The sequence below is a fragment of the Aulonocara sp. 'chitande type north' Nkhata Bay genome, linkage group LG5 (assembly GCF_057382095.1).
Source record: "Aulonocara sp. 'chitande type north' Nkhata Bay isolate Kocher_YH1m ecotype deep benthic linkage group LG5, A_spYH_male_GT1.1, whole genome shotgun sequence".
NCBI classification, from domain to species: domain Eukaryota; kingdom Metazoa; phylum Chordata; class Actinopteri; order Cichliformes; family Cichlidae; genus Aulonocara; species Aulonocara sp. 'chitande type north' Nkhata Bay.
Window position 1 is genome coordinate 19,202,386 of NC_141348.1, and position 17,197 is coordinate 19,219,582.

The 17,197-nt window shown below is 40.2% G+C and overlaps 2 protein-coding genes across 5 annotated transcripts; both read right to left on the reverse strand.

The window, feature by feature from the left end:
• Window positions 1–155: 155 nt before the first annotated feature.
• Window positions 156–3,773, reverse strand: trim107 (tripartite motif containing 107). The gene is made up of 2 exons (XM_086291854.1): window positions 3,642–3,773; window positions 156–2,075 (listed from the first exon to the last, which is right to left on the reverse strand). Exon 2 carries the CDS (start codon window positions 2,062–2,064, stop codon window positions 517–519), a length of 1,548 nt encoding a protein of 515 aa, XP_086147980.1. The 5' UTR covers window positions 2,065–2,075; window positions 3,642–3,773; the 3' UTR covers window positions 156–516.
• A 24-nt stretch (window positions 3,774–3,797) lies between these two features.
• LOC147330225 (phosphatidate phosphatase LPIN2) lies at window positions 3,798–16,245 on the reverse strand. 4 transcript variants are annotated; one of them, XM_086291853.1, is made up of 20 exons: window positions 16,089–16,245; window positions 11,932–12,132; window positions 11,743–11,838; window positions 11,409–11,650; window positions 10,609–10,716; window positions 10,376–10,484; window positions 9,510–10,266; window positions 9,313–9,406; window positions 8,948–9,135; window positions 8,770–8,863; window positions 8,586–8,655; window positions 8,351–8,443; window positions 8,112–8,170; window positions 7,584–7,734; window positions 7,333–7,481; window positions 7,065–7,151; window positions 6,692–6,844; window positions 6,274–6,388; window positions 5,823–5,926; window positions 3,798–5,095 (listed from the first exon to the last, which is right to left on the reverse strand). In XM_086291853.1, the coding sequence occupies exons 2-20, from the start codon at window positions 12,121–12,123 to the stop codon at window positions 4,945–4,947; spliced, it is 3,012 nt and encodes a 1,003-aa protein (XP_086147979.1). In that variant the 5' UTR covers window positions 12,124–12,132; window positions 16,089–16,245; the 3' UTR covers window positions 3,798–4,944. The 4 variants fall into 4 exon arrangements, with proteins under 4 accessions (XP_086147979.1, XP_086147978.1, XP_086147977.1 ...); XM_086291852.1 differs by having other exon boundaries at window positions 15,984–16,245; XM_086291851.1 differs by lacking the exon at window positions 16,089–16,245 and adding an exon at window positions 14,218–14,298 and having other exon boundaries at window positions 8,112–8,167.
• Between the last annotated feature and the right edge of the window lie 952 nt (window positions 16,246–17,197).

Consider the following 17,197-nt stretch of genomic DNA (forward strand, 5'->3'; position numbering starts at 1 on the left):
TTGAAATGGATGTGGTAGTAGGGAGGTTTTGTTTACTTAATACTTAAGCAAGTAAAACACAAAGCACAAAAGACTGATCTCTCACAAATATGTAAAATAGCGTGTATGGTTGTGAAGACTAATTGTATAATGATAATATATTATGAAACAGAGGCCCTGGGGATTTTGTAAGGAGTTTATTTATCAGTTAAAGTAGAAAAACATCTTTAAAATTACATCTTTATTTTAAAGTGTTCTTCCTTGTTTACATTATATTAGGAGTGCATTATGCTGGAGTAATAAAAAAAATATTTATCCACATTCCCCTCTGAACTCTGCATGTCTGCGCTAGTCTTTCAGTCATTCAGCAAGTATTTCACTCATATTAACAACTTTATGTTGATGCCAAATTGAGAAGCATCCCTCCGTCATTATGTAAAGCCTCTAGTACAAGGCAAAACTGTTTTATTGTACAAGTCTTAACTTAAATTATTTACTATTTTTTTCTATGCACAGTTTGTTAAATTGTGGTTACAATTATGAATAAATTGTGACACGGCCTTTTGGGTGACCTGACATCATCCTGTAGGCCAGGTGCACTGGTTCAGTTAAGTTAGCTTTAAATGTATAAATGTGAGTCTTTCCACTGGTAGGGCTAACATTGTAGAAGCTCAGCCTGTGGGTCTTGAAGCTCAGCTTGATCTCAAGTCTGCGTGACACTGTGGTCCTCTTCAAAGGCACACTGTGACTTTGCTCGAAGGCAGTCAGAAGGTTGTTGAACCACATCAGACACCAAGAGCTTCGACTGCTTTCCAGAGCAGATGGCACCCCGCTGCGTTCTAGTTTCCCACTGTAGCACACGCCAATGATCCAAGGTGACCCCTCCAGCTCCACCTCCCAGCAATGATCACCTTCAGAGAAGCTTTGGTTGCTGAGGACCTGGAAGAAGCTGGCGAACCTCTTAGGAGAGGACGGGTAGTTTTGTTTGGCAGCACTAAATGTGGCCGTTTTCAAGTCCTCTGAGAGAACAAGGTTAGGGTGGACTGTTTCTGGATCAAAGGTGATCTCAGAAGGGTTGAGGGTGTTTCGAAGAGAGCGCTGAATCTCTCCGAGTCTTTCCCTCAGCTCAGCATTCATGTCTTCCACCTTGGGACAAGCCTGTGCAAGGTTGACTTTTACCTTAACAAGCTCTTCCTCTTCTCCCACTTGTTTTGAAATCAAATCTGCAATTTGTGGTTGCAAACGTTGGAGCTCTTCACTAAATGTTGCCCCATCGTCTTCTTTCAAAAGGGATTCAGCTGTTTGCAAAGCCTGCCTCAGCTGCTCGGTCAGCTCAGAGGCCTGACTGACCCGAGAGCATATGATGGCCTCAGGTAGACCTAACTGTTCTTCAATCATCTGTGTCACTCCCTCGATGTAGTTCTGCGACAGCTCCTTTATCTTCTCTAACAGGCCGGATGCTTTCTCTCTCAGCCGACCACTAGCAGTGGTCACCTCTAACTCCAACTCCTTTTCTTTCTTAAGGATACCCTCTGCCATCTCTAACTTGACGTTCAGCTCAGTCACTTGCGACGCCAGTTTAAACTTTGGTTCATCCAGTTCCATTTTGCCTCTGCCACCACCTTTTTCCTGATCCATTGAAAAGGGATGCTCTGTGGATCCAGACCCAATTCGAAACCCATCCTTTGCTTTGCATTCTTCGCTCTCCTCTTGGAGCTCTCCAGCTTTTTCTTGCACTTGGTGATATTTGGCTTCAGATTCCTCTGTCATAGAGCTATGATCGCTCTCGACTGTTACATAGCTGCCATCAGCAGGGTTTCCAGGGGGGAGGACTTTCCCAGCAGTGGCTTTGTAGGTTTCTACAATACTACGCATTTTGAAGTTCTTCACGAGGGCATCGGATCCCTGGTACTCAGAATGACACTCGGGGCAGTTGTGATGGTCAAGGCCTTCTGCCATGGTCTCAAGACAGGCAAAGCAGTAGAAATGACCGCAAGGAAGAGAAACTGGGTCAGAGAATAGTTGCAGGCAAATGGGACATGTAAGCTCCAAAGCCAAAGCCTCTTCATTCTCACTCTCAGACATGATGACAGGTGCTGAAAAAAAAGACAACCTGGGGTAAACATTTGCAATGGTAAGTAATTCACAATACACAATTAATGTAATTAAAAAGGGCTTCCATTCTACACTAATTATTATGAATGAATGCATATATGACTACATGTATGAATCACAGATCAATTTTCAATACTTTTTACTATGTAAAAGTATTGATTTTACATATGCAAGTTAAAACAACAATGGGAAAGAAAAATACATTATTATAAGAGATTCTGGAGTAGCACTGCATATCTCTGAAGGCACCATTAATGATGATTGGCATTACAGATGATTCGGAACAATATATGCTGCCAGAAAGAAGGCGTGCTGATGTCAGCAAGGCATTGCCATGACACTTTGTGCGTGTATTACAGCAGTATGTTACTAAACTGGTTTGGCAGCGGTCCAGACCTAATGCAAACACAGTAGAAAGAAAGAAAAAAATGCTGACAGCGATTAAATACCAAGCTCTTTAGCTTCTGTCTTCTTAATGACCAAACTGCAAACCAACCAAGTTTTACATTTGTTTGTTTTGTTTGAGCATCGAAATGAAGTGTATTTCACCTGGCAGAGGAGAAAAACAACTATTACAACAAAACACAGGGGAAAGGACACCAGTGAGGACTTGCTGATGTGGGTAGACGTAATTTACAGAACTTTGGCCATGACCTCGACAGTATTGATAGATTTACAGTTAGAATCACTATCAGAAAAATATATGTGCAACCGTAACATTGATTTGCAGCTCTGTTACTTCTATCCCGGCTACGTTTTTGTCATTATCTAATAACAAATATTTATTTTCTCGGCTTCCAAAAGGTTTAATCTGGTTTAATTTTCATGGTCTGGGGGTTGGATGCATAATGTATTTGAGCGATATCGACTTCTTTTCTAGATAGGGTTGATAAGCTGAAAACAGCAAACACATTATGGAAACAGACGGACAAACCACGGTTTTGTGTTTGTTTTTTTTAGTTTTCTGAAATGCATTACAATAAAAATGATAATTAGATATTTTCCCATAACTGGTAACGTCTACATTGTTCCCCGTGTCTCACATATTTTCTTGCAGTAGTAAAATCCGGAAGTTACACCAGTGACTAAGCACAACAACTGAAGAGTTGTAGTGCATTGAAAACAAAATAAGACCATATGTCAGCATCGTCACAGGATGCCTTTCACATGATACCTGCTGTAAATGAAAACTTGCAGTCATGGCCATAAAAGGGGAAACGGAAAGATCTACGAGTAACTGGTAAGAAGACTGTTAACCTGTTGGTTAAGTTTCGCTTTCCTGAGAACAGGACGCACACAAGCGGAATCCAAAGGTCACTTTCCTTCACATGTACGATGAACGTTTTCCTGCTAGGGTGGGAACAAAAGATGAGCTCACTTAATTCGGCTTTGTTTTCTTATTAAATCGCACATTGCACGATTGCTCTTCAAAAGCCTCTCAAGCCCCAAATTTCTGGGGCATCGTGTAAAGCGTAAACACTTATTTAGAAACATTTAATTATTATTATTATTATTTTAAAACATACCATCCAGCTTTAAAGACTTACCTGAAGGAACCGTAATTTTTTGTGTTGCTTCTTCCGTGTCAGGTGCGTCAACAAAACGCCCTGCGCAGAGGTCCGCTGTAACCCTGGTAGCCTTCAGCAAACACTGACGCCGTCACCTACCCACGTGGAGCTAATAAAACTGCAGCTACCAATGGAATTTGTTAGCTCTTTATTCGATTACTTTGTATTGCATTTTATTGTATTACAGATGTTAATGCACATTTTAAAAAAAAATCCCACCTGGCAATTTAACCTCACTCTTGCAATAATTAATCTTTTAAACTGAAGTCAAGCATATCATTAAAAACAAATGACGACATGCGTATTTCTGCATACTTGGTCTAAACAGTAACAGCCTATCCTCAGCTTCAATGCATTGCCACACAGTTTGAGGACAAAAGATGTGCAAGAAAATACAAAAAAATAAACACAACAGTGTCATCACAAAGTGGAACAGCTGCCTGCTCAACTGAAATGTAATTCGCTGTAGGTCTGAGGCACTCTCACTCATGTAGTGTACAAACTGTAATCTGCTTGCTTACTTTATATTTAGACTTGACAAAGTGGTAGTATTCTATTACAGCTTTCCATTCAAGGGGGTTTGCATTCACCCGTGTCAACTTTAACTTAAAAACACTCCATTAACAGTCACTGCAGATCAGGCAATACCTCACGAGCTACATCCAAATGAATGGAAACCACCTCTAAAGTAAAGCATTTTAAACATGTGTTGAATATATATTTGGTTTCTGAGCACATGTAGCTGCAATCTACACCCAAACACTCAAATCCATAAGACATTTTCAGCAGCACACAGTCATAAATTCTCTACAATCTTCTTAGAATAAAGGACAACACATTTAATTTAATGTTTTGGAGGGTTTAGGCATCACACATCTAATAAAGTTCAGTTTTATATCTGTACAGGTTCATAGCTGATGTCTGAGTTGTTGGGCCAATAGCTAAATATTATATTTTTGTGCTGCTGTAACACTGGTACACAGTAACAACAAGTTCAAAACAGTTCAAGGCATATGTTTTCCTGTTGTGGCATATTGATTGTAGTATAATACACAAACAGCAAAATATAACAGACACAGTCAGCAGTGCATTGATTGGGCTCCGCCTTTGAGTGCAGCAGAAGAAGAGAGAGCGGTCTCTTTATGTTTCAGTTTATTCAGTGGCTCATACACAGGCACTCCAGTTAACAAAGGCAACAGTCACTCAAGCCGGGAAAAACCTGGGAATATATGTGCTTGCCTTAGCTTGTGTATGTTTTGTGTGCGGGTTTGGCACTGCGTGTCTACAGTAGTGCATCCAGGTCCAGCTCTGGTAGAGGCTCCTTCCAATAGGAAAAACTACTGTAGTCAGGACAGTCAAGAACAGAGGATGTTCTGCCCTCAGCAGAAAGCAAAGGGAAGAAATGCTCCACCAACTCACTGAGGTGGCTGTACCTGCAAAACATGAAGGATTATAAAAACACAAATGAGAACACCATTAATATTTATATATGGAAGGTGAGGGGTCTAAAAAAAAATGTCCACATTAAAGATTACAGGCATGTTCTGAAAGCTGTGCTCCTGCGTGGAGAATTATCGTGTTAGTCATTTAAACTTCAATTATAGGTTTAAAAAAAAATATAACATCTTAAATTGTTGATATTTCTTTTTTTTTTTTAAACAAGAGTGCTTAAAATCAGCTGTAATGTAAAATCAGATGTGTACTCCTTGTCATAAGCCAGAGAAATATCATCAGATGCATCATAACTCTAGTTCTTAAGCAGTCCATGGAAGAAGAGAGTATGTACTGAGAAAACTATCACACCGAAAGAGCAAAAAAATTGAAAAATAATTTAAGAAATGCCAAAGGATTTTTAACCACTGGACATCAATCCACAGATGGGTTATAACAACAAACCCAGATCACTGCTATACACAGATGTTTGGTTTTATTTACTTTTTAGCCTGTATTTTTTGTATTTTTAGCCTTGTTCTTTTTAGTTTAAGCTCCTCATCCCCTAAAGAGCATAAACTATGCTTTTTAACTATTGCTTGATTTGTATGGTCTAATAAAACATGTGTAAAGTGTCCTATATCTACACATTTTGTTTCCCTTTTAAAAAGAAAACAGTATTGCTTTTCAGCAATGTAATTTCCCATCACTTGTCTCCTGCATACTTACGAAGACTTGTTGCCTTTAGTCTTCTCCTGGATGAGCTCTCCTTTTGGGTTGACGGTAAATATCCTGGTTTCAGGCACTCCAACCTGCTTATAGGCATATGCATCCTGTAAAAGTCCAGGCAGCAACAGACAGGAGTTTAAGGTTAATCTTCTCTTAACCTCTGCAGCATTTATGTGCCCCAAACTGTGCCATTGGAGCACAAATCAATAATTATAAATCATTATCCAATGTTTTATTCATTTCCACAAGCAACACTTTATTACTATATTTCTCATAATTTAACTCTACATGTGTTGCAATGATATATAAACACAGTCTTGTGCCAGGGGTTAAAATAACTGCCAGACAAACAGCTTAATACCTGGGAAACTTCAAATAAATGGAAAACTTCAAATACACTTGATGGTTCGATGCACAGCTGTGGTAAAAGCAGCCCCGTAGCATTGCTTACATTAGTCCTGTTGCCGAAAGCTGCGTAGAAAGGCTGTCTGTGTGGGCTGAACAAGTCCCTGATGTCACCGAGGCAGGCGACTTTAAAGACCTCCGGCTTCTTCTCAATCACCTCTCTGCACACATGGTTTACAGTTAACTCATTCACTGCCAGCCATTGGCAGTGAATGAGTTAAACCCATTGACTCATTCACTGCCATTGACGGCTATAGACGTCAATGGCAGTGAATGAGTTAAAATACACATCTGTTCAACTGATTGTCCCTTTCGTACATTTTTTGTCTTTGGCAATAGCTGAGCATTGGCAATTTGGCCACTAGGGGTCAGCAGTACATTAAAATACAATTTTATTTTCATTTTTAAACAGCTTCATGCTACATCTCTTTTCTGTTTAACAGTTCAGTACGAATATGTGGTACCTGTGCAGTGCTGAAAAAAGGCTGCTGGGAGCCAGCAGTACGGGGCCCTTGGGCAGGACGGTACCTTTGTCATTGACCCACTGCAGATAGTCTTTGGTAATAGCAGCCATACCTATAGCTCGTGCTGAACAATACAGGAACTTGTAGCCATTTCTGCAAAGAAAGCGACAGTGATATTAATTTTTCACTTGAATGTGGGAACAATTTATATACAGTGGTTAAAAATGTATTAGACTACAAGGCAATGTAAGGTTCATGTCACAGCTGCCCTATATTAACCTTATTGGTAATCTCCAAAATTATTTTTGTACGTTTCTGTAATGTTTAAACTACAGGTACGATATTAAATATCATAATATTCAATTTAACATACTCGTGTATTTTGTGATAGAGTTTGGCGATGCCTTTGTGCGTCCAGTCTTTTCCAAACTGAGGTAGGATATGACCGAGAGCGTCAGACCTGCAGGAGACCAAAAGAGAAGACTCAAAATGCAAAAGAATGAGGCTGATTAAAAAAAGAAAAACAGACAGATGGAGTCTGCTGTAAATCTTTCTGGGGAATAGTGTATATTAATTTGTGCCCATAGCTGTTTGTTAATCTAAGACACTATAATTTTGCATGAAATCGTGTTTGTTCTTACTTGGTGATGGTGCCGTCTATGTCAGATATGATCACACGATCGTCCCAGTTCCACAGGTAGATAGCAGCCTCACAGCGACAGGTGCCCTGGTATTGTGTGGTCACACTGAACACCACCTTGTTAGCTCCTTCATGCAAGTTTAAATGCTCCTGGGTATGGGGAGGACAGTTAAATACATCCTAACATAAACTGATTGTGATACATAAGAATTTATCGAGGTGCATGAACATTTGTGCAAATTTATCTCCTACTATTTGTTTAGACGTCAGACGTAATGATTTGCGGTACATCTGGCTGATAGACTGAGCCGTGTTGAGGGTTTCTGTTGAAAGACTGGAAGAAATGACAGCTGTTCGCCCAAGGCCCGCTGCCTCATCACTGTCCACATCATCCAATGTCGCTCTGAAGAAACAATATTAAAATGTCGTGTCTAATTTGTTTGGCAATGGACTGTTTGCGAAGAGTTGGAGGCTGTTTTACAGACAACGACCCTTTGACTGCTTTGAGTCTATAAAAATGTTAAAAACTAGAGAACATGTACTGAAGCTTTGGATAGCTGTCAGCCACATTTAACATTTAACAACACAAAGAAAAAGCACTCGTCTTGTTGCTACAGTTTATAGATGGTTCTTTTAAAATTTGTGACTTGAGAATAAAATCTGATACTAGAAAGAGAAGGCCACAGAAGACAAAAACATTTTTTATGCCAAGCACAACAAAGACAACTCTGGAAGATATTTTTGCAACAATGATAGTTACTGTAATTAAAGGTGTCTTACTTTACTGTGGAAGAAACACTTGCCAGTGGCTCCTCTCGCTCCTCCTTTGAGTTTTTCTGCTGGGAAAAACAAAACAAACCAACCAACATTGGCATCATTTTATCCGAGCTGATGTTGGCTGAAAAGGCTGCATCCTCACAAGATATTATGTTTAATTTCTGCAGGTCCAGTGTGTTTTCTTCTGGGTACACTGTCAAAACCTAATAAATAACGACTGTGATGAGTTCCTGAGCATCTACCTGGCTGCTGTCCATGTCTCTCCTTCTCCAGGAAAACCACCAGCGTCCAGATTTTTTGGGCATCTTGTCTTTCACCAGTCGCTCTATTGTACTCTATGGGGAAAAAAAAGACAACAAATATATTCCCCCTGTTGTGATTATCTTTTTATAAATAAAATATAAAAATTGTACCAGAATATAAAGGAAGCTTCTTTAGGTAACATTTTTGTGGTTTAGTTTTAATACAATAAAATACCTTTGGTAGGTTTTTCTGAAAGGACATCATTGACAAAACCATTGGAGCAGCCACTGCCCAGTTGTAATAGCTGTGAGAAAAGAAAGAAAAACAGCTGATGAAGAGTCATGGATATAAACCTGTTGGAGTAATAACATAGTGGTGACTTTAGAAATACATTATTATATACTTTTTAGAATCATACTTGGAGTTTATGCAGATGACAAGACTTGGATCCTCAATGATTCCTGGATTCTTGGCAAAATCCTGATATGTCACAAGGTGCTCCATAAACTTTTCTGAAGTAAGAAGGAATGCAGGAAATACTTTAACTTCAGCGGCAGACACTCTGCAGGCATCAGCAGCAGTTTAACCACACTCACCTTTCGTGATCTTGCTGGTGTTGCCTTCTCGTCCGCAAAGGGACATGCTGACGTCCATGTTGTAGGAGGTGTTATCTGACAGATACTCGGTGCCACTGTCCATTGCCCCACTACCCACTGACTGAGGCGACTGGCTTCCTGAACGGGAGCCCTGCTCTGCCCCGTTCTGAAACGCTCCCTCTCCCTCACTTCAGGAAACACAGGGATTTTAGGTAATTTAACTACACCTAATCAATACTCGAGCACAACTGCTGGATGATTGTATGTTCTTTCAATTTCAAACATTAGTTTATCATTTTCAATGATGAAGATTGGAACAGCGAGCTCAGTTAAAATAACTAAGTAACCTTAATGTGACATCTCACCTTTTGGGGAAATAACGTGCGGCCACCTCCGGGTCCAGCGTGGTCAGATCATCCAGGTAAATATCTGTTGGTCCTAGGTGGTGATTACGTTTACCTGTGACCAGTTGATACATTAACACTGATACACTGTAGACTGAGTACAAAATGAGGATGGAGTAATACCTAAAACAGCAGGAATGCTTAAAGAAAGGCTTCACCTTTTATCTTATCCTGTTGCTCTGCTTTAGAAGATGCTGCCGATGCCTCTGCAGCGGGCAGGCTGACCCCAGTATCTGTCGCTCCTGCTGACCCCTCACTCCCTCTGGGTTCACCGTTCTCTTCCCCTCCCTCAGAGAAAGGATCGATTCCACTGTCACCCTCATTCACAGGAGGGCTACTGCTGTAACTCTGCTCACTTTGGTCAGGTAACGCTCCCTGATGTTGTGCATTAGAGGATTTTGGATTACTTGGACTTGTTTCTAGGTCCGTGTGGTCTTTAATGAGTTGTTTTTGTGCATTGCTTGGTGTGGCCGCTTTGACCACACTACTTTCATTTTCAGGGCTAACTGGGCTAACAACAGTCAGTGTGCTACCTTTGTTAGTAAGGGAATCGGTGCATTTACTGACTGAATTAGAAGACAAGTCTCTGTTGGGCTCCTGTTCCATTGCAGCCTCAGAAGCATGAGGCATATCCATCGATAAGGCACAAGACTTGAAGACGTCACTGGAGGCAGACATGGAAATGTGAGTGTTTTCTTTGGATAAAGCAATGGTTTGCTTGTTGCGCCCGTCTAAATCGAGCGCGTGAGTCAGAGGTTGCGGTTTCACCACAGTGACCCTGCCCACAGTCCCACAGCTAATCACAGGATCGTAGCTCATGTCAAAGGAGTCTTGTCTTTTAATGGCGCGGAAATGAAAATTGTCGGAAGAAGAACCACCCTGTGAATCCACAGCCGTCTTCTCTGGTTGACACAGCTACGAGAGGGAGAGCAGGATAAGAAATATGACACAGGCAGTCAGTAATGACAACACAGGTACGCAGAAGATAGTACACTTTTGCATGTGTAAGCATATGTTGGCCTACCGTGGGAAAGCCTCCCCAGTTCCACTGCATCTGAGGACCAGCTGACTCTTGAGTTTTAACCATGAGTTCAGAGTCGCTCTTAGGAGAAGACGAGCGACTGAAGAACACACTGCAGCAAAGTACAAAGACAGAGGAGAAGGATCATAATTGCAGAGACAGAAAAAAGTGATGATATAACAAGCCACTGATGCAAACAAATGAATATGATTAGTAAGTTAATAGACTTGTCTCACTTTTCTGAAGGTGACTGCTCTCCATCTGAATGTGGATGAGTCTCTCTGGTCTGGGTGGCCCCAGGATCCTCATTTGCCTCCTCAGACAATGAATAGTACACCGATTTACTTGAAAACACACACACACACACACACACACACACACACACACACACACACACACACACACACACTTAACATAAAATACTGTTTCATCATTACAGCTCCACTGTTGTTTTAGACAAATATTGGGCTACATTACTCCCTCGGGCCGCTTGCATTGACAGTTCTACTGAAATTCATCATCGCAGCTCTATGGAGTTTCCAGCTGCTTTGTGCTCATTATTTTGTTCTGGCAGGTTTGGTCCTGCACACAATGTTTAAAGATGGATGACACGTTTAAATTCCATATCAGGTTTAACAAAACATGCTAATGTCAAGCAACAATAAAACCTCCTTCAAGCATGCCGTCTTCAACCCACGATTAGAAACTTGCTACACAATGAATAATTGCATTTTTTTAACCTGTTTCGAGAGACAAAATAGAAACTACCAGATGCAGAATGAATCCATAGAGAAGAGAAGTGTTCAACAGTGATTTTGCCTCAAACAGTAAATTAACATTTAAGCTAATATGAGTCATCTTTCAGCTGAAGTTGGAGAAGTCTCTTTACCAAAAGAATCTCAAGGATTAACCTTTATAAGCCATAACCATAAGTTCTAACAGACTCAAATTTATATTTACAAAAAAAGGCATCTTAAAGAGTGAATTCTTCTGAAAGATATACCACATTTTATTTTATTTTTTTCTGATGACTTACCTGAGTTGCAATTTTGTGGCAAGCTCCTCTGAAGGAGTACAGTTTTGTTGAGCATGATCACTTTCTCTCTCATCCGATGAGGAGCTGACCTCTTCTTTGAGGTGAGATTCGGAGCGCATGCGTTTTCGCCGCCGTTTCTTCTTGCGGGAACAGGACCCGGTTAAGGAGGAGCCCTCAGTGGTCTCCTCCATTTCATCTAGGACCTCAAGAGGTATTGGCGAGGTGCACAGATGGGCTGGCACCTGAGACAGAAATAAATAAACAATCGAATAAACTTAAAATGAATATAAAAGACAGCAAACATAAAAAAAAAACAACATAATTTGGCGGTCACCTCCATATTTTCATTTTCCTCCACAAAAAAAGCTTCTCCATTGTCACCCAGCTTCATGTGCAGATCCACAGATTCTCCATTTATCTCAATGTCCACCTATAGTCACAGTAAACAACGGGCTCATCACAGGGACAACAGGAAGTCAATCATGCTGAAATTGAAATGACACAAATATTCCAAAACACTAACAATTTTCTCCTTGGAGCGCAGCACGCCGAGCTTGCCGAAGCGGACGTGAAATGGGGAACACTGGAAAGACCCATCGGGCTGTCGCACTACGACGACATCAATCCCTCCTGTGAGGGTGGCGGGGTTGAGGCCGCGGTACAGCTCCTTTACCGTCACAAACACCGTCTCTGCTAGCTGGTTCACAATATTCATGGTTTGGGACTAACAAAAAGGAAAAAACAAAAAGGAAGAAGTGAGAACCAGGGAGACCATGTGTCACATCACACCAAAAAAATAAATAAAAAAGTGTCGACTCTGCAATTTGAATTGTCTGTGGTCTGCACTTTGACCCTTAATTCTTGTTTTGTTTAACATTTTCAGCAGCAAGTATAGCAGGCAAAAGCCAGTACAGTCATACGTCCTATAGGCATTAAAATAATTAAATGACAAAGATAAAATTCATATTCAACCTGTAATATATCATCCATATGCACATATGTTACATTGCTAGCTGATAAAAAACACGTAGTTAAATGTAAGTTAACTGTCGTAATTAACTGGGTAAAGTTTGCCAAGAAATGCCAAGGAGCGAAGACTGATTTTAGAGAAGCGACCGTCTGAGATGGGTTAAAAGGACACTTCCAAACAATTCCTATTCCATCATTCTTCAGTGTGAAAGATTATTCACAAGTGGAAAACAAAGAGAGTTGCCAGTCTTGCCAGAAGTGGGCATCCAAGGAAATCCCCCCAAAGGTCAGATCATGCAATGATCAGAGAAACTAAAAAAAACCCAATAGCTTCATTTTCATTTTCGCCACTTTCATTTCGGACTCTGCAGGGCTCTGTTAGCATGTTAAATATTAAGATTCATGACAGTACAGTTAGAAAAAGACTAAACAAGTATGAGTTGTTTGGAAGGGTTGCAAGAAGAAAGCCTCTTCTAGGCAAAAACAAACATGGCAGCACAAATTATGTTTGCAAAGTTGTATTTGAACAAGTGACAAAGCTTCTGGAACAATGTCCTTTGGACAGATTAGACCAAAGTGGAGATGTTTGCCTATAATGCACAGCACCATGTTTGGTGAAAACCAAACATAGCATATCAGCACAGACACCCTGACACCAACTGTCAACTGATTTTGGGCTTTCCTTGCAAACAGGATTTGGACACTTGGATTTGGATGACCATGAACTCCTCTGTGTACCAATATATTCCCATGTCAAATGAGCCCGAGCTCACCAAGAAATCTACAACAAAATGAAAAGAATCAATGGTGCAGTCAAAGCACAGAACTCAACCTGATGCTTAGGAGAGCGAAATTATTGCTGTAAAGAGGAGAGGGCCAAAACCTTTTCACAATGATGCGAGAAACTGATAAAGAACAGAAAATGATTACTTCAAGTCACTGGTACTAAACAGGGTTCAGTAAGCTACTGGATCATGGTGCATACGTAGCTTTACACACACTGCTTCTGCACTGCTGAATAAATAATGACACTGTGTTATATTTTATGTTTTGTTGTTGTTTATCTGAGGATGTATTTACCTCATTTTAAGCCCCAATAAAGACTTATATATTTCCCAAACCTTAGAACTGAAAGAGGGTTTACTTTCTTTTTATCATGACTGTAAGCAAATATCACGGTAACATTTCTATGTGTAGTCATGATGGTCACAAGTAAAAACCCATTATACGTGATTTAACAGGTTCTAACATATTTGAAAACAACAGGAAAGGAATCCAAACTTTGTCAAGATCTACTTAAACTGCTCTGACTTCGTTTCTGCCTCCATCAACATCGCTGTTTTGGGAAATTGGCTTCTGTGGGATCTGTAAACAGGACTCCTACCTGAATTGGTCTTACAAGCCCTAGTGATGTTAATACAGTACATCTTCAAAGAAAGACATCAAAGCCTGTTGACGTCTTTTTCCCCCTCGTTTTAATAGGTAATCCCTGAAGTGCCGTATTTGATCCTGTGGCAAAGTAATAACGTAATAAAACAAAGGGCAAAAGTCGCACTTGGGGAAAAAAAACTAAAGAAAATGCCTAGAGTTATCTAAGTTAATACAGCTTGTGATGCTTTAAATGTTAACTTAAAGTAAGAGAAATGGTCGAGATGTGTGAGGATCCATCCATAATATTATCAAAAATCCCCCCAAACAGACTTTTTCTATGATTTTAACACTAAGAAGCGAAAAAATAACAGACAAAAAAATCAACAGAACACCTATTTATCATGTAGCAAACCGCTACACCTGTCTATTACCCATCTAAATTTCACATTATGCTAATCTCATGTCTTACCCACAGAGAAGGATGCAGACGGCCCCTCAACACCAGGCTGTGTTTCCCGGATCTCCTGTCTGCCATACGGCACCGCAAGAATCACTTTTCCAACAGCAGAAACTAAGAAACTTTGTTAAGACACTTTACCTCCATGTCCACCTGAGCAACCTGTCAGCTATGATCCCCCAGAGTGCTCGCCTTTCTCTTGAGGTCGCTAACCGCCCCACATTTGTCAGGCTACATTATTTTAACTGTGCAGCTACAAAAGTGTGAACAGTCGATTAGAACTAGCTAAGTGGAATCAGAACCTCCGCTTCTACCACTAATCATCAGCGATGACAGCAATCAAGTCCTCTCAGTTCTGAAGTTGAAAGCAAAAATATGGCAATCTGTGAGAGAGTCCCAGTATATTCACTCACACTATTGCTTCCTCTATCTTATACAATTTTCACAAGCGCACACTAAAACACACACACTGAATTCATACTTCCCCACTAGCTGTGCACATGACAGCCAGACCAGCACTTTCTAAAAGGGTCGGACAGGCTATTCACAGACGCGTGGCATAAAACCGCTCACGCGCGTGAACTGCTCGGCCACACAGTTTCTGGGAATGACCACAGCTCTCTGGCCCATCAGAGATGAGGGCACTCTCCAGCAGCCATGCTCTGACAGCACTGGAAAGCCCTTCACAATCCTAGCTCACTTTGGAAGAACTCAAGCAAACGACTTGCAAATCTGAATGGAAAACCCTGCCTGTTCTCCCTATGGAGGGAAAGAGGTAGGCCTAAGGGAAAAAAGATGACTCTCCACCGTATGAGAATGTGTTCTAATATGTGCTACGCCCATCTTTGCACATTTTGTTTTCTGGAGGGTAGGTTTTGTACAAGTTAATATCTCAAAACTGAAACTGCCATCACATAGTGAGGAAAAAGGTTAAAGGTGCTATACATGGGTCAAATACCTGATCTGCAATTCACAGTGCTTCTTATTCATTCATAAGCTTCCTATACTCATCCCTTACGTGAAAGACTGTATATTTCAAAGAATCACTGTCGTTAATGCCTAATTACTGAGGAATAACTTACCTTTAAGTAAATGTCATCTATCATCACGACCACTGATTCCATTCACAGAAACTGTCATCAGTTCATAAAACCCCATGGTTAGTTTAATGTCTTAGTTTGTTTGTCCATCAGTCCAAAAATGCAGATTACTTACTTTAAAGTCAACAAATTCTCACACTTGCAAAACCACAGCCGTTCACAAATGATTTCATCAGTTTTCCATCAGTTTGTTCTTTCTTTTGCTTTTACTGACCTTTGCTACCTCTAAGGCGCAGACATCGAAGTTGCCTCACCCTATCGCACATTAGCCTAACACACGTGTCATCTTTTCTATTCAGCGTTGCATAAAAAAATGCTGTGAAAGATCCATTACGTCAGATTTTATGATTGCATAATATTAGCACCATCCGAGATTCGCTCAAATCAGTCACCCACGGGGAACATTAACATATTACGCAAATAGTTGAATGCTTTCGACCGCGAGTTACTTTTGTAAACCAACAAACGATTTTAAGGTTTGTATTACTGACTTGTGTATATATTTAGTTAGATGGAGGTACACCCCTAAGTCAAACAACTTCCGCAAAGGTGTCTGGTACAGTCCAGCCAATAGCCACTCAAACTATTGAGAAAACACGTTTCCTCACACTTCAAACGCGCTAAAAATAAAAGGACCTTACACGTACTCTTAGCCTTACTGTGAAGTACTTCACCCACCTTCACTTAACTTGACCGGGAATTTAGCGCTGAACCATCTTCAGGACTTATCTTGTGAAGCGATGTGTCTCAGTTTCACAGCACAAAACAGTTTTACAAACTCACTAAATAACTCTGCTCCACTGGCTGTTTGACATCTTCTTTGACAGCTACGTGTATTACAAAGGCTTCATTCCTTCTCACTTCTTTAGAAGTAAGGTTTTAAAGGCAGTAGCTTAGCCTTCGTGTTGCCTTTTAGATTGACAAGCCATCCATCCATCCTTCTTCCTGCACAAGTGCGCCTGCGCATGCACGACCCCAAGCCAACAAACAGCCAATGAGAAAGCTGGAAAAGAAAACATGACCCGCCTCCAATTTTGAATAGTAAACAAATGCATCAGCGTTGGATGTATTCACTGGGGATTTCAGTTGTCAGTGTAATAATAAATGAACATTTATTGTATGTACAGTAATTTATCAAAGCGATGGAATCTGTAAATAGTCTTTTGTTATCTTGCTGCTTAATGGCAAACGTTGATTTTAGATATTGATTGACAAAAACTCGAAAATCAGTCTCACAAAGTGTCAAAGCCTTGGAAACTGCACAAATTTTGACCCGAATCCATTATGAAATGTTACGTTTATATAGTTAGTGATAATAAATCATCTGAGCAGTTGCAGGAAAAGGTCTAAAGCTATGTAGCCTAAATACTTCTCTTAAGGTTCACATAACTGCTACTTTCCTGAAGTTAAGGACCTGAAAAGTACAGGATTGAAAAGATTATGCCGGTAATATGTTTATATATATATATATATATATAGATAGATAGATAGATATACATATTTTTAAGCATATGCTGGGGATAATTTCCAACCCTCTACCGATAAGCAGCTAAGAAAAAGGACAGATGACTGTTTCAAAAGTTATATTTTAAGATAAACTACAATTAATTAATTAACTTTAATGTTTGTTATTGACATCTTCATAAATGTACAATGTGAATCAACACAATTCATACGTGGCTTTTTAACATTTCAGAGATCATGACTAGACTGGTCCAGCAGAGGACATCGATGGACCTGCACTGAGATTCATTAACCTGCCTCACTTTGCCTGAAATCATTCATATCTTCAAGCTTTACAATGATCAGTCTGTAATTTTTATCCTAAATACAGAAGTTAATACCTTATATACACAGATTAAAACTTAAAAGATTACAAAAACAAATGAAAG